The sequence below is a fragment of the Eptesicus fuscus genome, chromosome 2, assembly GCF_027574615.1.
Source record: "Eptesicus fuscus isolate TK198812 chromosome 2, DD_ASM_mEF_20220401, whole genome shotgun sequence".
NCBI classification, from domain to species: Eukaryota; Metazoa; Chordata; class Mammalia; order Chiroptera; family Vespertilionidae; genus Eptesicus; species Eptesicus fuscus.
The window spans coordinates 50,095,976-50,123,531 of NC_072474.1; the positions used below are offsets into that span (position 1 = coordinate 50,095,976).

The 27,556-nt window shown below is 42.9% G+C and overlaps 1 protein-coding gene and 1 pseudogene across 1 annotated transcript; both read left to right on the forward strand.

Annotated features, from left to right (window-relative positions):
- The first annotated feature begins 194 nt into the window (after positions 1–194).
- On the forward strand, positions 195–21,099 carry LOC103287959 (all-trans-retinol dehydrogenase [NAD(+)] ADH4-like). Its single transcript, XM_054723158.1, has 9 exons — positions 195–212; positions 1,784–1,885; positions 3,173–3,314; positions 4,935–5,022; positions 7,710–7,941; positions 14,252–14,512; positions 18,225–18,360; positions 18,817–18,955; positions 21,075–21,099. The coding sequence occupies exons 1-9, from the start codon at positions 195–197 to the stop codon at positions 21,097–21,099; spliced, it is 1,143 nt and encodes a 380-aa protein (XP_054579133.1).
- On the forward strand, positions 7,185–7,284 carry LOC114232281 (U6 spliceosomal RNA; annotated as a pseudogene).
- Positions 21,100–27,556: the final 6,457 nt, after the last annotated feature.

Here is a 27,556-nt window from a genome sequence, read left to right on the forward strand (position 1 = left end):
AGCACAAATGACGTGATGAAATATGGGCTGAGATGCATAGCAACAAAAAAGGAAAGTGATTGGAGAATAAAAGAGCAGGGATGGTATTTATTCAATGGAAGTTCAATCCAGGATACAGAGAGAGCATCCTGGACAGAAGTGGAAGAACTTCTTAAATCAGAGAGAAGCTTCCTAGGCAAGTTTCCCAAAGAAAAATGGGCACCAAGGGCAAAGTAAGTAAATGTACTTGTACTGTTTCTTTGTTCAATTCTTCTTTATTTGTATATTTTTGCTAAAAAGCTTCCATTTAAGCTAATCTCAGAAAAGAATCCATTTAAAGTTTATCAAAAGCACCCCCTTCATGCTAGAAATTTACTCTAAGAAAATGATTGTGGATTTGCCATAATGCTTACTACAAGGGTGTTAAATTAAATATTATTTATAATGGCTAAAAACGAGAGAGAGATTTGGTTAACTATGCCCTAACCATAAAATAGAATTTGCATTTCTTAAAAGTAGTGTTAGAGAACAATATGGAAAATATTCATAGCATATTAATAAGTAGATTAAAAATATCACATACAATAAGTTCCCATTTGGGGTTCACTCAATAGATTTACCTCATAAAATTACAGGTGGATTATATTTCTTTTCTTCTTATTTGTATTTTGAAACTTCCTATGATTACTATATATTGCATTTGTAAATAAGATTAATGATATTTTAAAATATAATTCAAAACTACATAATAATGATAAAAAATATATGTATTCATGTTGTCAGAGACTGGGAAAATCACATCAAAAGCAGATATAGTAGCAGTAGAATGGAGAATTATAAGTTTTTTCTTTTTACTTTTTTCAATGTTATTTATATTTAAAACTAAAAATATAATGTTAAGAGGATAAATAAAACTTTAATTATAGAATACTGCTTAATTGATAAAATCAACTTATAAAATATTACTTAATTTCTTTTTATACATTTTTACCCAAATTCTTGCAAAGAGACCAATTTTTTATTTAATTTATATTCTACTGATAATTTTACTCATTATTTAAGCCTCTCTTCTCAAACTTTTATGTGCATATGAGTCACCTAGACCTTGTTCAAATGATGGTTCTTAATTAGGGGATTTGAGATGGGGCTTGTAGCTCTAACAAGTTCCCTGGTGATATCAATAACTTCTGGACCAAGGGAGGATCATACCATGAGTAGCAAACATGTAAAAACACATCTATATTCTAGCAATGAGGACTCAGGTAATTCAGAGCTAATAATAAATCCTTCAGTCAACAAATACTTATTGGCCAAACCCTATAAATTTATCCTCTCTGTGACTGAAGGGGGGAAAGATCAAGGCATTATATTAAGGTAAACTTTTTCAAAAATTAAAAGGGCACCCAGGCCAGTGTGGCTCAGGTGGTTGGGCGTCATCTGTGCACAAAGGGTTGCCTGTTTGATTCCTGAAGAGGGGCCTGCGGAAGGCAGCTGATCACTCTCAGATCAATGATTCTCTCCCTTCCTCTCTCTAAAAATCAATAAACTACTCTTTTTTCTAAAAAAAAAAATAAAAGAAAGTGCAATGATTATAATGTAGATCATGATTTCTTATTTTCAATAATCCCCTTTTCTATAAAATAATATAATTATATAAAACATCCAGCCACAAGTTATGGTATCAATATGCTTTTTAATTTTTTCCCATAATATTCTCTCTTTCTGTCTCCCTTCCTCCCATCCTCCACCCCAAACTCTCACTTCTCTCTACACTTCTCTCACTCTGTCCGTCTCTCTCTTCCAGGTTATTAAATGCAAAGCAGCCATCGCCTGGGAAGCAAACAAGCCCCTTTGCATAGAAGAGGTTGAGGTAGCTCCCCCCAAAGCACATGAAGTTCGAATTCAGGTGAGTGGGGACTCCCCCTGGGCAGGACACACAAGGTACTAAGTGCAGACTTGGCTCTGTGAGGTCAAACCCGTGTGATGTGACTAGGAAGTGCTGCCATTCTCAGTGTGGGGGATTGTATCTTTAGGTTCAGATACAAACAGGCCTTATCTCCAGGAGGGGTAAATCATTAATTATTTATCAGTAGTCATTGATAAAGGGCTTAAAATTTAACTAAAGCACCTTAACATTAATCCTTAACCTTAAGAATCAGATTAAGAAAATCACATTGCATTATATTTAGTTATGTTTTCTTTTTGTTTTCCACTTGACAATTATTAAAAGAGAGAGAGAGAATTTGGTTCAAAACAAGGAAAAAAATAAATAAAACAAGGGAGAGGAAAACCTGAAGAGCTGCCCCGGCAGCACAGGGTCTTGGGTGCGGATGAAGGGAAGGCAGTGGGAGAGCAGGGAGAAGAGCCCACGCTGAGTGGACAGATCATCAAGGGCAAGTTGGGGTCATGTCTCCATTTCCCCAGAGCTGGCTGCCCAGGCTATGTTTCCCCTCCAACCACCACAGGAAGGGCTTATACATGAGAATGAGTGGGATACCCTCATGAGCAGAATCTTGAAGAAGAATATGGAGAGACAGCAGTAATTAATGTAGACAATCTTTTACTTGATCTCTCACTTTTAACTATAAAATTTTAATTTCCTCGATTTCATTTCATGTCATTTCAACAAAATTTAAACAAGGTCTAGAAACCTGTGTTCTCTCCACTCCTCTGCCTATTAGACTTTGTTTAAATTTTTCCTATTGCCTTTGATTTCTCCTCTCCTGGAGACAGTAACTGCCAATTTTATCTCTTTTTATGATTTTCTAATAACAGTAAAAGGCAGAAAAGTAAGGTATAAAAGGAAAAGAATACATCCTAATATATATTATTGATTTCAGAGAGAGGAAGGGAGAGGGAGAGAGAAACTTCAATGATGAGAGAGAATCATGGATCGCTGCCTCCTGCACGCCCCCTATTGGGGAACTCCAGCCTGCAACCAGGGCATGTGCCCTGACTGGGAGTTGACCCTGACCTCCTGGTTTGCAGATTGCCGCTCAACTACTGAGCCACAGTGGACGGGCTATCCTAATAGATTTTTGTTTAATTTTTTTTTCCAAAGTGTTATTTCTTTTTAGAGCTCTAAGAGTGGTGTAAAGTCTCCTGGTAACATTAAAATTAGCCTAAAATTATCCACTTAACAACCCCAATGATATAATTACAGAAACAACTCAAGTATCTGGTTGCTTTGTAGATTATCGCCACTGCCTTGTGCCATACTGATGCCCATATTCTCCATCCTAAATTTACGGAGGCTCTGTTCCCAGTGATCCTTGGCCATGAGGGGGCAGGTATCGTGGAAAGTGTTGGGCCAGGAGTGACCAACTGCAAACCAGGTATTTTATTTTCTCATTCCAATAAGTGGGAATGTCAGGATATTTCAGGGATAATTCCTGATAGATTCCTGGCTTTGCATGCTATATTGATCTCTGTTTACATAACGGGCCATCTTTTCCAAAGCAAAAGTGAGAACCCAATCTATCACAGTCTAACAATGAGACAGAATACTTGAATCAGAATTGTCTGGTAAAATCTGGGGGATATGGTCACTTTATTTACACACTAGAGGCCCGATGCATGAAATTTGTGCAAGAGTAGGCCTTCCTTCCCCCGGCTACCAGCATCGGCTTCCCTCTGGCAACCGGGACCCGGGTTTCCCTCTGGTCGCCAGCTGGCACCCGGGCTTCCCTCACAGCCCCGGCTTTATCCAGAAGGTCGTCTGGAAGGACCTCTGGTCTAATTAGGATATTACACTTTTATTATTATAGATGGCACTAGGAAACTGTGCTATGAAGCTAAGCTACAAAGTTAGATTAAACTGACGCTTCCATGGACACACAAATGACAACTTACAACAACCTCCTCTAAATAAAGCAACAAACTAATTTAATATTATAAAAAATTTAAAGAATGAGGTAGCTCATTCTATAAGCAGCTTAAGTGAGAAATAGTGTCTATGCCACGGTATCTTAAGCGTCTTTCTGGACGTTTGAAAGATAAAAATGACATGTAAATGAAACATGCCAATGACTGAAATTATTTACTGCATATTTCATAACAGATATTCCACCAAATACTGGAATAAGGGCTCTGGAATCCTCACTTGTCAGACTTCCTTCCTTTAATTAGGATGCTCCAAACCTTGAGGTATTCGTATTAGTATCTTTCCATTCCAAACAAGATCATAAAAACCAGCTGCTCCTGAAAGTTTTGCATCCATGAGGGGTCTGATCAGTGTAGGCCCAGCTCTGCCACCTGCTGGCTCTGTGACCTTAGCCAGTTAAGTCACTTTTCTGTGACTCAGATTTCTGTTTCTAAAGTGGACAATAACACTACCCTTCTCAAAGGGTTGTTCTGCGAATTAGATGAGACAATATACTAGTAAGTAAGCAGTTAGAATGGTGTCTGGCACCTACTAACTGTTAATTATTATTGGACCTTGGTCATCAAAGGATAGAAGCCATTTAAAAATGAATAAAAAGTAGAAAATATGGAACTTTAATTCTTTATAATATTAGTTTTCTGCTTTATTTGGAGTAAAACAAATAGTGAAACACAATGATTGTGGATGTTGACTCTCTATATCTAACCTATCACTGTCCATCTTTTCTTTTACATGAGGATGTCCTATTCCTCATATAAAATGTAATAAATAATAGTCATGATGTAGAGAGTTACAAGGAGCAGAGTCTTAGGTAGGACTCTTCACCTGATGGTATCAATACAGACTTGTTGCTTGAGTGCCCAGCAGGGAAAAATGAAAATGTATAGGTAATACAAGGGGAAGTCAGCCATTTTTTAGAGTAATAAAATGTTTTGCCACCTATACTCTGCTGAACATAAAATGTATACCATAAGAAATGGTGTTTTCCACTGATTCATCTGGTAGAAATTATTTATAGGTAACCTTTACAAGTAACATTTATAGGCATCCAACATATGGCCTTTCTTTCTAGGTGACAAAGTGATTCCTCTCTACATGCCTCAATGTAAAAAATGCAAGTTCTGTTTGAGTCCACTTACAAATTTCTGTGCAAAGCTCAGGTAAGTTCTACACACTATTAGTGAGAGTGTAAGTTGGTACGAATATTTTGGGCAGTACATTGGCAAAACCTAAACGAAGTTGAAGTTGAAGACGTGCACATTAGGAGGCTTTTTTCTTGCAGTTTGATTTTCCTCATTCTGGATTTTTCTGATTACATTGCTGTAATCTGGTTTAACATGTTTTTCCATTCCCAAATTTCCTCTAGTTTCTTTTATCTGAATGCTTGATCTGATTTGGGTTTTAAATTGAGTGCTAACAATTAGAACTGAGAGTCAACAATTCTACTCAGGTGTGTACAAGGAACTGTTGCAAAATCACCCAGGGAGACATGTGCTAGAGTGTTCAGTATTCCCCCTTATCTATGGTTTCACTTTCCAACGTTTCAGTTTCCCATGGTAAACTGAGATCTGAAAATATTAAATGGAAGATTCCAGAAATAAACAATTCATAGTTTGACACTGCATGCCATTCTCAGTAGTGGGATTTCATCCCACCCCATCCCATCCCTAAAGTGAATCATCTCTTTGTCCAGCTTATATGCCCCCAGCTCATTAGTCACTTAGTAATCATTTTGGTTATTAGATCCACTACCATAATATCTCTGTGCCTCTGTTCAGGTAACCCTTATTTTACTTAATAATGGCCCCAAAGTGTAACAGTAGTATCGCTGGTGATTCAGATATGCCAAAGGGATTTGGTGAAGTACTTCCTTTAACTGAAAAGGTATGATGTACATTTGGAGGTGAAAACTACATATATAGGGTTTGGTACTATCCAAGGTTTCAGGCATCCACTGGAAGTTTTGGAACATATTCCACGGGGCTAAGGCGGTATGGCAGGGGGGAGGGGGAGGACCACTGTAATCTCACACAAATAATGTTAAGAGAAAGAAGCAAGTTGCTGCCCTAACTGATTGGGCTCAGTGGATAGAGCATGGGTCTGCGGACTCAAGGGTCCCAGGTTCGATTCTGGTCAAGGACATGTACCTTGGTTGCGGGCACATACTCAGTAGGAAGTGTGCATGAGGCAGCTGATCGATGTTTCTCTCTCATCAATGTTTCTAACTCTCTATCCTTCTCCCTTTCTCTCTGTAAAACATTAATAAAATATATTTTTTTAAAAAGAAGCAAGTTGCTGGCAGATATATTTAGCAAGGTGTCACACACAAGACAATATCATACATTGTTTATGGTTACATGTATATTAGTAAAGGTATATATACATCACTGGCATGATAAATGCCAGATTCAGAATAGTAGCTACCACTACAGAAGAGGAGAGAGGAATGCAATGAGGCACAGTAAAGTAATTTATTCCAAGGCCACATAGGTATGTCTTAGGACTAAATTTTGAATCTAGGCCATTAGCTGCAGAGTCCAAAAATTTTAATCACTTTATTCTTTACTTTCCTGAGACTATAGAAAGGTTTATTTGTCCTTAATGCTAACTGACACTAGCTATGGTACTACTCTTACATCTATTACTGTGCCTCAATTTCCTCATCTGTGAGATGGGGATAGTAATGCTGCCTGTTTCACAGGGTTGTTGCAGATACTCAAAGAATCAATAGATCCTTTTGCAAACCTTTAATGAAATAACAAATTCAGACAATGACCATCAATTCTTTCTGACATCTCAAAAAGACAGATAAGGTGTGTGCTCTAGACGAAAACACACACCACCTTTGATGTACTCCTACAAAAATTTGAAACCCAAATCAGATCAAGCATTCAGATAAAAGAAACTAGAGGAAATTTGGGGGTGGAGAAACATGTTAAGCCAGATTACAGCCATGTAATCAGAAAAATCCAGAATGAGGAAAATCAAACTGCAAGAAAAAAAACAAAGGGCAAGGTGAGAATCTGTCTATTAAAAGGGATATAAGAAACATATAACTAGATGCCATGCGTGGAGTTATAACAATCTTTATCTTTTAGAGATACATGCTGAAATATTTACAATGAAATAGTGATGTTTGGGATTTCTTCAAGGTAGTCCACAATGGGAAGAGGGTAGGTGGTGGTGTTGAGGGATGGAGGTGGGTAATAGATGACACTAGATCAACCATGACTTGCTAATTGCTGAAGCTGGGAGATGCTTACATGGAGGATCATTCTAATATTCTTTCTACTTTTATATTTGTTTGAATTTTTCATAATAATTTTTCATATAGCACATATACTAAAATTGGAACAATACAGAGATTAGCATGGCCCCTGCACAAGAATGACACACAAATTCATGAGGCATTCCATATTTTTAAAAATTTGTTTAAATAAATAAAAAACAGAATCAGTACATGTACAGCTCTTAAAAGAGTTTCTGGCAAAAAAAAAGTATTCAATAAAGAGTTTATTATTATATCATTATTATATTTAGGTGACTCCTATTATGTCTATATTACAGATGTTATTTATATAATAGTTTATATATTATTTATATTATATATTTAATATATATTATAGTATATTATGTATAAGAAGTATATAAAAATTATGTTACTTATATGATATATAAATACAAAATTTATTTTATATTAAAGCAAAAAGTCCCAAGTCATTTTCTCAATTTCTTTATATCATAAAAGTGTGTCATAACTAATACATAATGCCTAACATTTATTTCAGGGGAGTAATCAGAGATACATTTACTTTCTCTTTTTTGTATCTTTCTTAAAATTCTCTAGTCAATTCAAAAATCCTCTTGTTCAACAAGAAGTAATGGAAGACAAAACCAGCAGGTTTACCTGCAAAGGAAAACCAATTTACCATTTCATGGGGATCAGTGCCTTCTCTCAATACACTGTCGTATCAGATACTAATCTTGTCAAAATAGATGATGATGCAAATTTAGAGAGAGTCTGTCTACTTGGATGTGGATTTTCAACTGGCTATGGAGCTGCAATCAACACTGCCAAGGTAAAATGGTTAATCACCAGGTTCTATAAAACAGAAATTATTAGGAGGCAGCGTGATAAAACAGCTAGAATTATCTTCAAACCCTAGCTCTGTATTTATCATCTCTGTGATTTTAGGCAAGTATTTAACCTCTTTACTTCTACTTCTGTATAATAATATACTGTATGTTATGAATTACTGTGGGAAAACTAAATCGTATGGCATATGTAAGACATCTGGCCCAGTGGGTGGCATATAGTTGGCACCCAATTCATGTCAATTTCTTTCCCTATACTAGTATGTTATATTATAGGTCATCCCTAATTTAAATACAGCCTGCTTAAATATGTCTCCTAAATATGAATCCTCATCCTGGGACAGCAGACCCAGTCAAGAGACAATAGAAACTGCAGAGACCCCACCCACCTCCACATGGCCACGCCTACTTTCTCCCTGATTCACACAGGGATGCTACTCTTGGCCTCCCTCCGAAACATCACTTATTCACTCATTCACTCACTCATGAATAAAAATTAAAAGTTGTATGGGAAGCCAAACGATAATATGCAGACTCCTGGAGGAGAAAGGTGGTAGTTGGGTGGAGTTAACAGCCCAGGTGACCTTGGCAGTCAAGGCACATTCTCCTATAGATGGCACTGGATTCTCAGGGAGAAATTATTGCTCTTTGGGCTACACACATCCCCTTTTCTGGACTCCATGCAGGCTCTCACCTTCTACTACTGTAATCTTTCTTCGGGAATATTAACACTAGAGATTCAGCTACAGTTTACTTTCAATTGTAGTCAAAGTTGATCTAAATTCCCAGGACATGTTCTTCCCGCTGTTGAGGAACAACTAAACCTCTTCAGGAGGTGCTCAAAGAAGGAAAATAACTCATAGGACCAAGTAAAGGGACGTGATGTGTCAGTATTTCTAGATAAGAGGCGAGACCCTTACTAAAGCTTAATTTACTTCTGGGAAGAAAAGTGATGCAACTGCTCTGTATAATTATTGGGGATCTTCCACAGCATAGCCAGAACCCTGATTTGTTTTAATGTGCTTGTATCATTTACATCAAGATTAATTACATTTCATGGATATTTTTGGAAGTATGAAAATGCCCTGTAACAGTGTTTGCCTGCAGCTAGAAAATCAAATGGGGAGAGGGTATTTTATAGTGACTGCCCCAGTATTGCAATCAAAAGCACTTTTACTCTCAAGGGTCTGCTTATATAACCCAGTCAGTGCAGTGTATTCAATTTATACACTGTTGTGAGCTGGCCTGAGAATCCAACTACTGAGTACAACATTGTACAATGGGGAAAATGCTTTTCTACTCTCCATGAGCCTTACAGGTGAGCTTTTTAACACAGTCTCTGGAGGAATATACTTGGAAATAAACTAAACATATGCTACAATATTATAGTAAATAGTACAGACTGTAAATAAAACAATATTCTGAATATTTACAAATATACTTTTATTTCCCCTGAATAGCAAAAGCTATTCTATACAGACCCAATATCATACATAAAGTGAGAGATGCCACTTCTCTTAGTAATTTTGTTTCCAATATGTCTCATAGGCAGATTTTCTTCTTTCCCTTTTGTTTATGCTTTAAACAGTTTCCCATCATCATGAGAAAATAGTAATAGTAAGCATCTCTTTGGGGGATTTTTTGCCACTATCTCACTCTATAGAGTAACATATTCCAGTTGGCACTACCTTCTGAGTAAAGAATCAAGAAATATTTTGTGGCCCTAGCTGGTTTGGCTCAGTGGATAGAGCGTCAGCCTGTGGACTGAAGGGTCCCAGGTTTGATTCCCATCAAGGGCACATGCCCGAGGTTGCGGGCTCAATACCCAGTTGGGGGCGTGCAGGAGGCAGCCAATCAATGACTCTCTCTCATCATTGATGTTTCTATCTCTCTCTCCCTCTCCCTTCCTCTCTGAAATCAATAAAAATATTTTTAAAATATTTTTTTGTGTGTGGGGAGAGTGTTAAGTCAGGCCAAAAATATAGGTTATACTTTCATTAAATGAAATAGGTGAAAAGTACAGCGGGCTGAAGGAACAGCATGAACTAAGACATGAGGAAAAGAAAGTGAGACAGTTTGTTGTGGCCATAGTACTGAGAATATCATGGAGATGAAATCAGAAGGCAAGAGGGGTCAGATAATAAAAATCCTCCAATGCCATGCAAGGAAATTTGGATCTCATTCCATTTAAATAATTTAATAATTGGGATGACTGAATTAACTCACATTTAGAGAAATATTAGTGGTCATCAAAACTGTAACATTAGATTTTCTGAAAAGATGGCGGCGGAGGTGAAAGGCTGATCTGTTGCCTCGCATGGCAGTTTCGGAAATACAACTGAAACATGGACTGCTGAGGGTGGCGACTGCTGCTCGAGTCTCCCCAGACCGGGCAGCTGCTCCTCTCAGTCAGTACCGCAGCCGGGGCCATGGACTCGTGGGGGCCGCGGCGGCGGCTGTGGCGGCGGCCGGCCGCGGACTCGGCGCAGCGGCTCTCGGTGAAGGAAGAGACCATCTTTATGCAGGAGGGGCTCAGCCGCGCCACCGACCTGGCCGAGCTGCGCACTGAGATCCTCGGGGCCCCGGACGCCGCCAACACCGATTTGGAGGATTCTTAGGAGTTCTCATCTTACATTCAAGTCCTCTAGCCATTTTGACGGAGGAGAATCAGGAGGACGGCTGGGCTGAACAGGGGAACTGCGAGCGGCGCCGCGCACAGCAATTTCAGGGGCACGACTGGAGGACAGAGCGTCTGCAGCCCAGAACTACAGGAGAGATGGCTGAACGGCAGATCTACAGCTAAGAGGGAAGAGGAGACCAGCAAAATCGGAGGGGACGAGGTGCGGAGGCGCGTGGGTCGGGCTGGTGGCGGGGGAAAGGGGCTTTTGTTCCAAACCTAGGGGAGATTAGCTCTCCATCACCCTGAAATCCAGCTTCTGGGGACCCGCGGGAGACCCAGATGCCTGCGGGGAGAGGCGGGACTCTTGCGGAGGTGCGCCCAGCAATCAGTGTTTGCTGCGCTGGAGCGCGGAACGAGGGGACTTAGAAACTTGGAAGGCAGAAGGACCAGACTCGCAGCCATTGCGGCTCACCGCACCATGGCCTGTTGGCGCCCTGAGACCCCGCCCCACCCTGGGACCCATCCTGCCCTGAGACCCGGCCCGCCCTGGGACCCGCCCCGCACGTTTTGAAGACCCGCCCCGCAAGTCTTGCAGGCGCACCTACGCTCCAAGCAACGGCTTATGCATGTGGGTGGCCTGCCCTCTGGCAGCGGACCTGATGAACTGCTGTTCTAGTCGGACTGCTCCAGGGCCACTCAGACAGGAGGAGGAAACTACAGTTCTTGCTGTAATCCCTGCTGAGAGCCTAGGGCAGTGGCTGATCTACGCCCCATTGGGGACCCAGAAACGAGGGCATCTGGTGGTCTGTGGGAAATGATACCAGACTTCAACCACGCACATAAGGGTCACATCCAACAGACAGATTCAGTGAGTGCCAAAGCCTTGCTGCACCAAGACCCGGCCCATAGGAGTGTCTCCTGCACAGCAACTCTTCCCTTTATAGACAAAGAGAGCCCTCCCGGTGGCACCAGCAGCAATCGGGACTTAACTATACAAGGGAGGACCGGGATGGAGGCATAGGGCGGAGGCCTGGATGTTCCTGCCACAACAGCTTTGGGGCTGCAGCGGGAGAGCGGAGAAGACACCACCCAAGACCACCGTAGGGCTGGCTAAGTGGATGCTCTGCAGCTAGAATAAGAGGGGTATGCGGGATGATGCTGATGCAGATGACCCAGGGACCACGCTTTGGGAACTGCGGCTCGGGCGACGCAGTGGCGACCTGGAGTGTGCTCGGTGCGGTCCCCCCGGCGGTCTTCGGCTGGGGGGGCGGCTCCACTTGTGCCGAGCGCGGACAGACGGGCCCCTGTGAGACGTGGGGTGGGGGACTCCGCGCTTGCTGGCCTCCGAGTCCTTCAGGAATCTCGGTGCCCTGGGGGCGGCCGGGTGCGCATGCTCGGCGACCGGCCGCCGCTGCGGACCCAGGGGCCGGCGCGGTAACGCCGGACCGGCCCGCAGCCACGCACCGGGCGCACCGGAGCTTCGCCGGGCGGCCGCCCGACAAGTTCTGCAGCGGCCGTCCTGGAGCTCTGGCAGGATGGCCGGGGGGGTTGCTGGGGGGGGGGGGTTGACCGGTGGGTATTGGGATCGGGAGGACGAGGCCCCGCTGGGACCCGGGTGCAGGCGGGGTTGCGCGCCTCTGGGCTCGGGAGTGGTCGCGCGCCTCCGGGTATGGGTGGGGCCTCGCGTCCCTGGGTCTGGGTGGGGCCGCGTGCCCCTGGACCCGGATGACGCTGGGTCCCGTGCCCGGGTGAGGCCAAGAGCCCCTGGGTCTGGGAGAGGCCAAGCGCCCCTGGGTCCGGGTGAGACCATGTGTCCCTGGATCCGGGTGGGGCCTCGTGCACCTAGGCCCTGGTGGGGCCGCGTACCCCTGGGTCTGGGGGAGGCCAGGCGTCCCTGGGTCCGGGTGAAACCGTGTGTCCCTGGATCCGGGTGAGGCCTCGTGCGCCTAGGCCCGGGTGAGGCCACATGCCCCTGGGTCTGGGAGTGGCCAGGCGTCCCTGGATCCGGGTGAGACCATGTGTCCCTGGATCCGGGTGAGGCCTCGTGCACCTAGGCCCGGGTGAGGCCACGTGCCCCTGGGTCTGGGAGAGCCCAAGTGTCCCTGGGTCCGGGTGAGACCATGTGTCCCTGGATCCGGGTGAGGCCTCGTGCACCTAGGCCCGGGTGAGGCCACGTGCCCCTGGGTCTGGGAGAGGCCAAGCGTCCCTGGGTCCGGGTGAGACCATGTGTCCCTGGATCCGGGTGAGGCCTCGTGCACCTAGGCCCGGGTGAGGCCACGTGCCCCTGGGTCTGGAAGAGCCCAAGTGTCCCTGGGTCCGGGTGAGACCATGTGTCCCTGGATCCGGGTGGGGCCTCGTGCACCTGGGCCCGGGTGAGGCCACATGCCCCTGGGTCTGGGGGAGACCAAGCGCGCCTGGGTCCGGGTGAGACCATGTGTCCCTAGATCCGGGTGAGGCCACGTGCCCCTTAGTCCGGGTGAAGCCGTGCCCCTGGGTCCGGCCGAGACCAAACCAGAGGGAGTCAGACTTCCGTTACCACCATTTGTCCACCATCCAGAGCTGAGGGGTCAGTGCTGACATGTACACATAAGGAACTGGTGGACATTGAAATTGGGTCTCAATAGAACTGTTGGTCCAGAAAGAAACTCACTACAGACTGATCCATCTGCCTGACAGCATAACTATTATTGCCCGTCTCACATTCAGTTCTCATAAGTATATACCTAGTAACATATGATCTTGCTCATCTAGGGGAAATGATGAACAACATAGACTGAGGAACAAGAACAGAACCAGAAGCAAGGAGACATCGATCGGACTATCGGGCCTCAGAGGGAGGATAGGGGAGGGTGGGGGGAGGGGGAGAGTTCAACCAAAGGACTTGTGTGCATGCATATGAGCCTATCCAACGGTTAAGTTCAACAGGGGGTTGGGGCATGCGTGGGGAGGGGGGGATGGGAATGGGGGGATGAGGACAAATATGTGACACCTTAATCAATAAAGAAATTTAAAAAAAAACAGTAACATTAACACAACCAAATAAGGCCTATTAGAAATATAGACATCAAATTACTTGTGATCTATTTAAAAGGGCAAACAATAAGCCCTTTACAGTGTGCGAGCTTTCAGATTTTGTTCTGATACCACTAAAGGGAAAATGAAAACAAGGAAATGATTTCCACTTGGGCTTGTTCCTTATAAACTGATGATCCTAAAGGCCCTCAAATGATTCTCCAAGTTTAATCAGTGATTCATTCATTTTTACATTGGTAAATTTCCCCAAGTGGCTAAATCCCTTAGTCTTCTCATAGGCAGTCCTCTATTTACATGATCCTGCCCCACCTCACTCTGTACCTTTAAAAGGGGGTGGGGGGTGAGTGAAGGGATGGCTGGTTGGCCGGCATGGCTTAGTGGCTGAGCTTGGACTTATGAACCAGTAGGTCACAGTTCACTTCTGGTCAAGGCATTTGCCTGGGTTGCAGGCTCAATCCCCAGTGTGGAGCGTGCAGAAAGCAATCAGTGATTCTCTCTCATCAATGATGTTTCTCTCTCTCTCTCCCGCGCCCTTCCTCTCTGAAATCAATAAAAATATATTTTAAAATAATAATAATAAAAATAAATAAAAAGGAGGGGGGCAGCTGCTTTAAGTTAACTTATGATTTTCCTGCCTGCAGGTTACCCCAGGTTCTACTTGTGCCATCTTTGGCCTGGGAGGTGTCGGCCTTTCTGCTTTAATCGGTTGTAAAGTAGCAGGAGCTTCCAGAATCATAGCTGTTGATATCAACAGTGAGAAGTTTGCAAAGGCCAAAGCCCTTGGAGCCACTGACTGCCTCAATCCTAGAGACCTACAAAAACCCGTCCAGGAGGTCATCATTGAAATGACCGGTGGGGGTGTGGATTTTGCACTTGACTGTGCAGGTGGATCTGAAGCCATGGTATGTGTGTTTTTTATAATAGTACATAATAAGTAATATTTATTAACATTAATAAACATTAACAGTATGTATATATTAATATATTTATTCACTCATAGTCAATATTGACATATTTGTATACATATATATTATGTTTATATAATAAGCAATGTTTATTAATAATATATTGGATATTATGTAGTGTGTTATAATTGATATTTAATCTATTAATAAATATTACAGATTTATTATGTTATTATTATTTGTTTATTCTTCCACATGAAATTCAGAGAAAACTTAGAAGTGAAAATTTTTAAGGAATTGTGCCTGCAAGAAGTGAGCAAAACAATGAGAACTGGAAAGGCAGACTTAAAGGAGTAGGAGAATGTGGCTGGTGTCACCTTAACAGCCTGAGGTACCCACTCCCATCAAAAAGCAGAGCAGGGAGAGGCCAGCAACCTACACACAACCCAGTTCTGTCTGCCAGCCCTCTAAAATTGGCTGCAAAATTAGGTCCAAAGTACATATTTAACATGTTTAATATATTAAATGCACACATGCTGCAAAATTAAAAGTAAATATTTTCTTCGCAAACACTACAATTTTGAATCATTCAGGTTTCCTCTCCTCTCAGGTGAGGCTCCCTGACTTGCAGGGCCTGAGAAGCTACCTCTGTCTATCCTATTCTCCTTAGAGTGGGCAGAGCCACCCGCACACTGTGGCCACAGATGGACAAGTTGACCTGCCAGAGTGCCCAGGATCTTGTTACCCCTTCACTCAGCCTGGCTCCTAACACCCTCCTCTGGGGAAGGCATCATAAGAAAAGTCTATGGCTCCACCAGGAGCTGGTTTGCAGGGTCTTCCCCTGCTTCTCACCTGACTGGTGAGTTCCCCAGAGGAGGAGAGACCAGCAAGAGCTGCTGAGAGGAGCAGGCCGCCCCTCCCAGAATACTTGCATTGTAATAACAGAACTGTTTGAAAGAGGATCTGTTAGGTAAAAGTTAGCTCTTCCTGAAAATTCATACATTAACAGCTCCTTGTCCTGCACTGCGCTTCTGTGTCAGGCCCTGCTTTTTAATTGTCCTTGGCACTTGCAGCTTGCAATGTGCCACATCCATTCATACTCTTTCCAAAGCTCAAATTGTTTACAAACATTGACATTCAGCCTGTTTACCTTATTTCCAGAGTACAGATATTCCCAACACTCGCTACTTTATAAGTGCCTGGGAGTTGTTTGTTAGAACCAGTGAATGACCACACCTTAGACATTCTCGTGAGTTGGGGGCCCAGGTACCAATATATTTTACAAGTTTCTCAAGCTGAGAACCACTGTCTGAAACTTGGCAGCTTCTTTTATTAACTGATTATACCAAGAAATTCATTTTATTTTTATTTAAGAAATTCATTTTAAATTATGGAATAAAATTACAGTAGAGAGCCCAAATTTTAAAAGATATCATTCATTTAATCACAAAAAGATGAGCTAGCTACCTATCCTTTCACCAAAAGTTTCTGTAACTGGGGAAAGGTAAATTTCTGAGTTGTAGAGATTTCAGTAATGGCTATGAACTAGATTTCAATGACTTCTCATGTTCTTAGGCAGCCAACAGAACAGAACAATTAGAAAGTTGCAATGATTGACAATTTATAAGATTTTGAGAATTCAAAATAATTCTGATCAAAAGTTATCAGAGGATACTAAATAAAACCCTGAACTTACATATAATGCCCATTGAACTAAGTCATCATTTTAGAGGTTAATTCTTTGCTTGGAGCAAACTTCAGAAATGTAGAAAAAGCAATAGGAAAAACATTTTTTTAGAAAACAGAAATCAATGTAAGCAGCTACCTTAAGGTGACCAGTAGTACCTAGTGTTCTTTTCCCCTCAACATGAATCTGTGTCATATATATAAACAAAAATGGTTTGACCATATAAAAATTGTAAAAAGGAGAAAAGTTTCTATTCAGAAATGTTACAAATTCTCAAAACAATAAATAAGCACATAATCAAATGAAAATTACAAGACATCTTTTTAAGGTTATAGATGGTTATATCTTTTGTCACTAGTAAGACACACAGAGAAAGAGAAGATGGAGAGAATTTACTGTTCTTCAAATTCCTTCTTTCATATAATGATCAGGGATGAAAAAGAACTGTACTTCCTATTGGAACTGCCCCAACAGATCAGAATCAAGTTGTCCCCTGACTATGGCAAGAGATATGTCACAAAGTTTACATTTCTCTTCTATAATACTAGTCTCAAAACATCTTAACTGTTTCTCTAGTTACCATTGGGCGTCTAAGTGGAATGACCATCCACAGTTTATGTCTTTCCGAAACTTTCTTAATCTTTTCATTTACATTTTCAATCCTTGGGAGTTTTATCCTCATCTCAAACTTGCAGTAGGCTAAGATAACAATGTTCTCTCTTTCTCTCATGCAAAGATCAGTGCAACTCCTCCAAGCCACTGTTTTCTATGTGGTGAGTCACCCGTCAAGGAAGTTCAAATTTGTGGCTTCACAGTCTCAACATGAGGTCCTCTTGGTTGTTACAGCGGAGAAGAGACAGCTGGCAGGTTGCCCACTGGCTTTTCTGTTTAGGCCAAGAAATGACACTTCACTTCTGCCCAAAGCCCATTGGCCAGAACTGGCCACATAAGTCCTGCAGAGAGCTTTAAAAAGTGTAGGGAAACAGATGAAATGTTTCATGAGTAGCAGCCAGTGGCATTTTAACTATTTTTCCCTCTATTTTAAATGGCTTTTCTTTTCATTTATCCTACATTAAGATCCACTAACTTTACAGTATGTACCTTATCCCAGACTCTAATGCAGTGATGGGCAACCTTTTGAGCTTGGTGTGTCAAACTTCACCAAAAAACTGAGCATGACTCGGGTAGTGTGTCACTTTGAGGAAAAAACACTATTTCGCAAATGTTTCATCCTCGGCATGCGGCCGCCTCAGCGGCCGCGTGTCATCAGAAATGGCTACGCGTGTCAGCACTGACACGCGTGTCATAGGTTCACCATCACTGCTCTAGTGAATCATCATCCTCTCCTTATGACTTTAAAGATTTTTATTCTATGCCCCCGAAATTGCAAACTTTTTACAATGCACCTTTGGTAAATAGTCAAAAGCATGTTCATTTGAGTTTAGAATATCTTCTATAGACCATTCTTAATTTCATGGGTATGTATTCTTCTTATTATACAATGATATATGTTATAGATTCAGTATAATTATAATGTTAAACAAGATGAAATAATATATTCTGTTTCTTTCTAATATCCTTTTTTATTTTTTAATATATTTGTATTAGTTTCAGAGAGGAAGGGAGCAGGAGAGAGAAATAGAAACATCAATGATGAGAGAGAGAATCATTGATCAGCTGCCTCCTGCACACACCCACAATGGGGATCAAGCCTGCAACTTGGGCATGTGCCCTGACTGGAAATCGAACCCTGACCTCCTGGTTCATAAGTCGACGCTCAACCACTGAGCCATGCAAGCTGGGCCTAATATCCTTTTTTAAAAAGCTCAAAATTTAATTGAATGTTCTATCTGAAGCAAAGCCTCAATTGTCAATCTACAACACTATGACCTCATGAGCTTGACTCCCTTTATTTCATATGCAGAGTGTATAAATTTTCCCTGAAGCCCAGTACATACGCACACTGATGACATGGTCTACCTTTCTACTTACTCAGCTGGTCTTTTTTGTTTAACCTTCCAGAAAGCAGCCCTGGACTGCACAACAGTAGGTTGGGGATCGTGTACTCTCATTGGAGTAGCCATTGGTGACAAAGGACTGACTATTTCTTCAATAGAGATAATAATGGGCCGTACTATCAATGGAACATCATTTGGTGGTCAGTTGTGTGTTTTTTCTGTTAATTTTCTCCATAATAGTACTCAAATTGAAATGAAAATAATTTGTTTAAATACTGAGTGCCTAGAATACATCTAAAAACTACAGGAAAGATATTCTATTAATTACTTAAAAGTAAAGTTTGTATAGTAGGAATACTACAACTTGCAAACAGTTCAATTTGCATTCAAATAAACCACCAGAGAGAAACAAAAGCCAAAGTTGGGCCAAATAGAGATAATTTCTTATGCAGAAATAAAATTAATCTTGGATTTTTTCTATGAAGAAAAATTTTAAGATAGATAAAAGTATAGAAAAAATAAATATGAGCGGGAGTTTAATCTATTTGGAGGAAGCCAATCTGACCAAGTAATTTCATTCATTCAACAAACAATGATTAATCTACTTCTTCATGTTGAGTACCACATCTTTATTAGGACTGTTGATCACATTACAGGTTACAAAGGTAGAGATTCAATCCCAAAGCTGGTTACTGATTACAAGAATAAGAAATTCAACCTGGATGCACTGGTGACCCATACCCTGCCTTTTGACAAAATCAATGAGGCATTTGACCTAATGCATCAAGGAAAAAGGTAAATTACCAAACAGATGGGTAAGTGGTTTGACAAACCTTTATGATGACTCTATTTCTCTTTGGTATTTAAAAGTAATCAGTTTCTTTTCCTGACATTTTTCACATCATCAGACATATTAGAAGTATTTAAAAGATGAAATAGTGGCCATTTGGAGGGGAGGGGGGACGAGAAACCAACATTACCTACTTCTTACTCTATTTCCATAATGTACACTGCCATACACTGTTCCAACATAAATTGACATGTTTTCTTTCACAATCATTAACTTAGTTGGGGCTGCTCCATAGAAAGAGAGGTTTCTATACTATAACATCAGGTCCCTCTGGTAAAACATAGCCCGGTTCTGGAATCATTATGTTCTGCAATTTGACAAAGAGTGCACCCTGAGGCCCTTCTTTATCAGAATCAGGTGAAAACCACAGAGATGTGAGCAGTCAGTGGCAGGTATCAGATACTTAAAGGATGTCCCAACTCTCTCATTCTCTTGCTTTGTCAGAGGTCTCCTATAAGAGACATCCGACCTACAGTTTTAGCTGTAGTGAGCTCCCTTGCCATGAACCCTGAGAGCTGACTTATAGAAATGTCCCAGCTGGGGGATCCCTAGCAATTGGGAGTGAATAAGACTGGAATCAATGATTTTTGTTAAAATGATCAAGCATAGCCCTGATCAATAGCAACAAAGGGCAAGACACCAGGAACAATGTTGCACAGAGGAGACGCAGGACAAAAGAGCAAAGAAAAGAGAAGACATTACAAAAAGAGGGTGAGGGGGAGAAAAAAGCTAAATTTAAATGACAGGAGTTTGAAGCAGAGAAGCAATGTCACAAAAGAAGAAAATAGGTCCATGGTGTGAGAACCTATGGATACTTCACAGTGTAAAAATCTGAGAAAATGTCCCTAGTGACTGACATGAACTCCCTAATTTGAAACATGTTAGCTACAACATATCAAAAAGATATTCAATAAAAATAAAAAAGATAAACATTATTTTTAAGCTATGCTAAGTAACTTAGTGGAAAAGCCCTGAAATATCTTGCACAATGTCTAACTCCCTGTATTCCTCAAATGAGGAATTGGTTGGGTTTGGGGCCTTGGAACCTGGTGCTCATAACTCCCCCACCACTATCCATTTGTCCCTGGGTTCTCAGTCATAGAACGTACCCAACCAGGAGTGCTACGTGGCAGCCAAATGCAAAATGTTGCATGGCTTTAGTAATAACTGGTCAAGTCTTCCATATTCTAAAAACAGGCCTGGTAGTCACTGGTAGAATGGAGGCCTATGGGAAACACTTACATGAGGCCTCCTACTCTCCCTCTGGCCACTGAGAAGACCACCTGACTGCCCACACAGATGGAAAGGTGGCAACAGAGGAGGCAGGGGATGGGCCTTCCCAGGTGTGCTCACCACATGGGAACAGGAAACACATGGAGGACAGGCCCTCTTGGCATGCCAGCTGCATAGAAGCAAGGAAGTGGGGAAGAGGAGCTGGGATACAATATCAATTGGCCTATTAAGGTGCGGTGACCCCGACACATGGTGAGGAAAGGACACAGAGCCTCTCCCCTCACAGGGAGGTGGCTCTTCCAGTCCCTGAGTGAAGAAAACATTTATGCATGGCAGCCCACAGCTCCAGCAGTAAGATCCAAGATAAGGAATTCCCTGTCCTTAAGGCTTAACCCCCATCTTGCTAGCACATGTGGAAGGACTTACTCAAGAATTGGAATATTTTGATTCTCAGAAAGTAGCATCCCAACACACCAACCATCTCCTTTTGATGCCCAATTTGCCCTCGGCTACAGGATTATTCCAAGATGAAAGGTCACAACAACACGGCATGCTCTACTTCTCCACAGCACCACTAGGCAGCCAAGTCCTCACCCGAGACAAGTGAGGTCCTCAATTCTCTCCCAGCTTATTGGCATCATATATAAAGTTTCATTTAGTGCCAGGAATAAAGCAGGATAACAAGATAAAGGAAATCATACTTACCAATTTGTGTGTCTATAAAGAAAGATTAAATCAAGTCCCGAAATGAGTAAAACAGAAATTATTTGTGAGTTTTAGATAAATTTATCATGAATATTGTACTGATTTTTTTAATGTAATTATTAACAGCATCCGAACAGTCCTGACCTTCTGAAGAAGCCAGGAACAATTTGGAAGACTACTATCTGTCTGAATCTGAACCTGATAATCTGGTTAATTTATAATCTGATATGATGAACCAAAGATCACCATGAATTTAAATAAACATTTATAGTTAACATCTCAACATCAAATAGCTATAAAGATTATAACATTTTTAGTAAAATACAGTAATAGTTCCTGTGTTAAATAACTATGATAACTGATGTGTTTATTAATAAAATTGTTTAAAATTAGTTCTGGAGAAATGGTAATAAAGAATAAAGGGTTAATAAGAAAACTTGATTAGCTACACATTCACAATATTTTAGGTTGGATGATACATATATGGGGTCTCAGTACACTGTTCTACTTTTTAATATGTTTCACATTTTCCATAATAAAAAATTTTACTAAAAAAAAATCACATTTATATATACAAAAAGTACATATATCTTTAAAATATATATCACATATATGTAATGCTGTTATGTAATTTCAGAGTTCCAATAAACTATGAGCTAATCTTCTTTAATAAACTGCTAAATAATTTCCTTTTTAACATCTGTTCATTTATTTGTATTAGCCCCACTTTACCTCTGTTAATTATAATCACAAGTAGTAGGATATTAGAAGCTATATAAATAAATAATATGAGATTGAAGATTTTTTCAAAGTAAAAACAATCTCTCAAATTTCCATCTTTATTAGATAATTGTTTTTTTCATCTTTAATAATTATTACATCACTAAAGGCCCATCTGTGCACTGGTGGGGTCCCTTGGGCTGGCCTGCAGGGATTGGGCCAAAACTGGCTCTCCAACATCCCCTGAGGGATCCCGAATTTCGAGAGGGCACAGGTCAGGCCAAGGGACCCCACTGGTGCACATATCTGTGTACCGGGCCTCTAGTATGCATATAAGATCTTTGGTTAATCTCTTCCCACCCTCCACCCTCCCCGCTTCCCTCTGAGATTCATCAGTCTGTTCCGTATTTCCATGTCTGTGGTTTCCTCTCCTGCGTTGGGCATCTGCCCCCTGGTGGTCAGTATGCATCATAGCTAACAGCCGGTTGGCCAGTCGGCTGGTCACTTAGGCTTTTACATATCTACTAGAGGCCCGGTGCACAAAATCTGTGCATGGTGGGGGAAGGGGGGGCCCTCAGCCCAGCCTGCACTCTCTCCAATCCAGGACCCCTCAGGGGATGTCCAACTGCAGGATCAGGCCTAAACCAGCAGTCAGACATCCCTCTCGTAATCCAGGACCACTGGCTTCTAACTGCTTGCCTGCCTGCCTGCTTGATCAGCCCTAAGTGCCTCGGCCTGCCGGTCTGATGCCTCTAACTGCTCCCCTGCCAGCCTGATCACCACTAACCACCTCTGCCTGCCTGCCTGGTCACCCCTAACTGCCCCCCCTGCTGGCCTGATTGCCCCCGAACTGCCCCCCTGCCGGCCTGATCGCCCCTAACTGCCCCCCGCTGGCCTGATCGCCCCCTAACTGCCCCCCCATGTCAGCCTGATGGCCCCCTAACTGCCCCACCCCGCTGGCCCGATCGCCCCTAACTGTCCCCCCCGCTGGCCTGATCACCCCCTAACTGTCCTCCCCTGCCAGCCTGATCGCCCCTAACTGCCCCCCCCCGAGTACCTCCTAACTGCCCCCAGCCAGCCTGATCGCCCCCTAACTACCCCCCCAATCCGATCACCCCTAACTGTCCCCCACACCGGCCCGATCACCCCCTAACTGCCCCCCCCCGCTGGCCTGATTACCCCCTAACTGCCCCCCCCACCAGCTAGATCGCCCCCTAACTGCCCCCGCACCAGCCTGATCGCCCCCTAACTTCCCCCCCGCTGGCCTGATCGCCCCCTAACTGCCCCCCGCACCAGCCTGATCGCCCCCAACTGCTCTCCCCTGCTGGCCTGATCGCCCCTAACTACCTCTGCCTCGGCCTGCCACCATGGCTTTGTCCCGAAGGATGTCCAGAAGATGTCCGGTCTATCCGGTCTAATTAGCATATTAACCTTTTATTAGTATAGATTATTAGTATAGATATATATATATAAAAGGTTAATATGCTAAGTGTCCCTCCTACCATCCAACTGGTCCCTATGATGCGCACTAACCAGCAGGGGGCAGACACTCAATGCAGGAGCTGCCGAACTGCAATGACTCTGCAGCGGCAGGTCTCTGGTGACGCACCCCAAAACCAGAGAGGAGGGAGCCTGATTCCTCGCGGGGCCACGTGATTCCACCTTCAGCATGATTCCACCTTCAGCCGTGAGGTATGTTGTTGCTGAGACACTGTCAGCCCCGAATCTGGTTTACTGCACACTTGTGTTTGTGTTTTACACCCTGTATAACAACAACTTTGCAGAGTGCCCTCTCACACTCCAGGACCCCTTGGGGGATGTCAGAGAGCCATTTTGGCCTGATCCCTGCAGGCCAGGCCAAGGGACCCCACCTGCTGGAAGGACCCCACTCCACAGACACCAGGGAGGGACTGTGGGAGGTTGGCTCCAGGGCGTGTCCAGCCCATCTACCCCAGTCCCACCCCACCAGCCACTTTCTAATTAATTTCCTTTCAATGTGCACAAATCGTGCACTGGGTCACTAGTATAGATATAATGTTTAGAGCTTTTCGGAGTTTAATGATCTGTAATTTGCACTCAGTAATCTATTTTCTATAGTCAACTAAAAGTGAGAAAAAGCAATGTACTTACAACACTGGTAAACTAATGTATGCAGAATATTTATAGCTACAAGATTTAACAGATAGTAAGATTTATATGAAAAACAAAATGAGAGTTTTCAAATGATTACATTCATTGATGCCACATAAACAGTTTAAGGATAAGACATAATAATTTGAATCAAGTAACAAAGTCTAGTCCTCAGCTTAGCATAATTTATGAAACCTGCCAGTTTTTTAAAAAATATTTACCACTTATTAACTTCTGAGAGAAGATAAACTTCCCTGAAGCTTTGCTGAGGAAGATGGTAATACACTAGCCAGTGGTCGGCAAACTCATTAGTCAACAGAGCCAAATATCAACAGTACAACGATTGAAATTTCTTTTGAGAGCCAAATTTTTTAAACTTAAACTTCTTCTAACGCCACTTCTTCAAAGTAGACTCGCCCAGGCCGTGGTATTTTGTGGAAGAGCCACACTCAAGGGGCCAAAGAGCCGCATGTGGCTCGCGAGCCGCAGTTTGCCCACCACGGCACTAGGCAGTTAGACAAACAGGAGCAGAGTAGAAACAACAGGCGAGGTACACAAGGTCATCAGGGTGGAAAGTCCTGGGTGCCTAGCAACAGGCAAAACTGGGCTGGGACCTCCCCGCCTTTTGACCTTTCCTCCCCTAGCATATCACTGGTCTTGTGGTTTAGATCCCCTGACCTTTCATATCACTGGTCATGTGGTTCAGATCCTCCCCTGACCTTTCATATCACTGGTCATGTGGTTCAGATCCTCCCCTGACCTTTCATATCACTGGTCATGTGGTTCAGATCCTCCCCTGACCTTTCCTCCCCTGGCATATCCCTAGTCATGCAGTAGATCCCCTTAGAAGAACCGGGGGCAGGAGAATAGCCTCATAGGACTCCCATACAAGCCCTTACACAACCACTGCCTTAAGCATTAAGCCCTAAGGCCAATCAGGTTCTGGCCCCCATCAGATAACCTTAGGAACAAAGCCTCCAGTCTGTGGACCACAGAGACAGAGAGTTGGTCCAACTAGAGATAATATCTAGGCCTCAGCTGTGTTTCAGCTCTAGGCCCAGAAAAGCAGCAAGGCCAGGCAGGGCTAAGCATTGACTAATGACCCCCTGCCCTGATCTACCAACCAATCAGTGGAGACAGACCCTGCGGGGAACACCTGGAAAGCTGATGAATATCCTTTTGAGATCCTCCCCTGAAGCCTTCAGTTAAAAAGCCCTTCAGAGGAAGGACCTGCATGGTTCTCTCTCTCTGGAGCATGCCCATGCCTTTCCCCCTCCTCTTTCCCCAGTGTGTCCTCTCTCTCTCTCTCTCTCTCTCTCTCTCTTTCTCTTTTTCTTCCAAGCACGCCCATACCTCCTTTCCTCCCCCTTTTTTTCTTCAAGAAATGTATACCTTTGCTTTCTTTATTCTAAAGTCAAAGTGCCCTTCTTTTGCCTCTGTAATTTATTTCCTGAGCCCACAGAGCCAAGCTGGCTCACTTCTTCACAACTCACTTCTTCTACCTCTGTAAATTTCTAAATAAACTTCTGTTTGTATTTGAGTCTTGGCTCTGAATTCTTTCTTAGAGGTCTAACATCTGGTGCTGTTCAATGTTAACAGGTAGTAATATCTTATAGTAGAAATTTACATTCCTGCTCATTTAAGATCCTCTTTCATTAGGAATGGAAGGAGTTAATCCACTTGTAAATGCTTCCTTTGTTAACGTTAAAGTGAATGGAACCCATCCCAAAGATGGTTGGCCTTTCTCATGCTATTCCCTACATCAGTTTATGTTCTTCCCCCTCATCCCTTCGCCTCCTCTGCTTGGCTTCCTCCATCCTCCCCAGGTCCACCTTAAGACCCACCTCCTTTTCAGATCCTGGCAGCTACAAAGCTGTTTTCCCTCCCTGATCTCCTTTGGCTCTGAGTATCTTTTAAGGAGCTTTTAACACATGGTGTGTTCACAGAATTGGAATGAGACTTGACCCCTCCCAAGGGGGGAAAAATAAGTTAACTTAAAGGGTTGGTTTCTCTAACATAAAATATGCAGATCTTTCTCTTTTTTTTTTTTTTTAATTCTTTATTTGGTCTGACATCATTACACATCTTTAAGAATGCCAGTTATGCCGAAACCGGTTTGGCTCAGTGGATAGAGCGTCAGCCTGCGGACTCAAGGGTCCCGGGTTCGATTCCAGTAAAGGGCATGTGCCTTGGTTGCGGGCACATCCCCAGTAGGGGGTGTGCAAGAGGCAGCTGATCGATGTTTCTCTCTCATCGATGTTTCTAACTCTCTGTCCCTCTCTCTTCCTCTCTGTAAAAAATCAATAAAATATATATAAAAAAAAAAAAGAATGCCAGTTACTAGGGTGGACAATATTTACTTTAGAAGACAATACAATCACAATATATTCTTCTAAGAAGAAAAAATATGCAGCTATAAGATATATTAACTGTCTCTTCAAACATCTTAGACCAACCATATCAAACTTGGGGCCCGTGGGCCACATGCAGCCCACAACGAATATTTTTGCGGCCCAGCCAATATAACAGTATGTAAGAAACATTTTAATAAAAATTTTGTCACTTAATTTTTACAATATCCTGTTATATATAATTATTAATAACAAACTACAATGTTCACTAATGACTGATTACTATAATCGTGTTACATTCATTTCCCTTACACACCTTACACGCAGAGGCACCATTTCTCTCCACTAATACTAGCAGCGAATATTTTAGCAGCCGATTGCCACATCTTTAGTCTTGTACTGACTTGTTTGGTGTGTGCAACAGGAAATATTTCACTTTCAGAGAACAAGAAAAATAGGTTTATTTGCGTTACACTTATTATAATTTGTGCAGTTATTCAGTGTCTGGTAAGTTAATGTTCAAGAAAAAATATTAATTTTTATTAAAATGTTCTATTGAAAATCAGGAGAAACCAAGATGGCGGCATAGGTAAACACCTGAACTTGCTGTCTCGCACAACCATTTCAAAACTACAACTAAAAGACAAAACGGACAGCATCCAGAACCACAGGAAGGCTGGCTCAGTGGAAATTCTACAACTAGAAGGGAAGAGAAAAGTACACTGAGACTCAGAGGAGCTGCAGAAGTAAAGTGCAGAGGTACGGAGGCGCACGCGCGCAGAAAGGGCTGGCAACTGAGTACAATTGGGAGGGAGACACAAGTTCCCAACTGCTCTGAACTCCAGTTCCAGGCAAGACTCTGGGGACCCAGACTCATACGGGGAGAAACTGGACTGTCTGGCATCGGGCGGAAGGAACTCCAGGGCGGCTTTCTCTCAGAGGTGCTTGCAGCGATTACCGAGGGACACTGAGACCCAGGGGGCCTCTTAGGGCAGGGCTGAGGGGAAGCCATTGCTGTTTGCTCTGCCCTGAGACCCTGCCCCACCCAAGCTGTGTGCAGAGGCTTTTGCATATGAATGGCCTGGTCCTTTGAATCTAAAATTACCTAACAAACTGCAGCTGACACAGAGAGACCCAGAACATCCAAAAGAAGGCCCAAGGCCCCAAAGCAGCTTGCATTGCTTCACAGCTGGGCCTCATCTGGGCAACTCCAAAACCCAAACAAAGAAGAGGAATCTGCAGATCTCTCCATAGCTCCTGCTGGGTGGCCTCAGGCAGAGGCTAAATTAGCACCTCCTTGGAGATCCAAGAGCCAGTGTACCCAGGGGTCAGAGTGGGACCATCCAGATTACAACCCCTCAGATCCATAAGGGACACACTCAGGGGGAAGACTCAGTGAGCACCAAA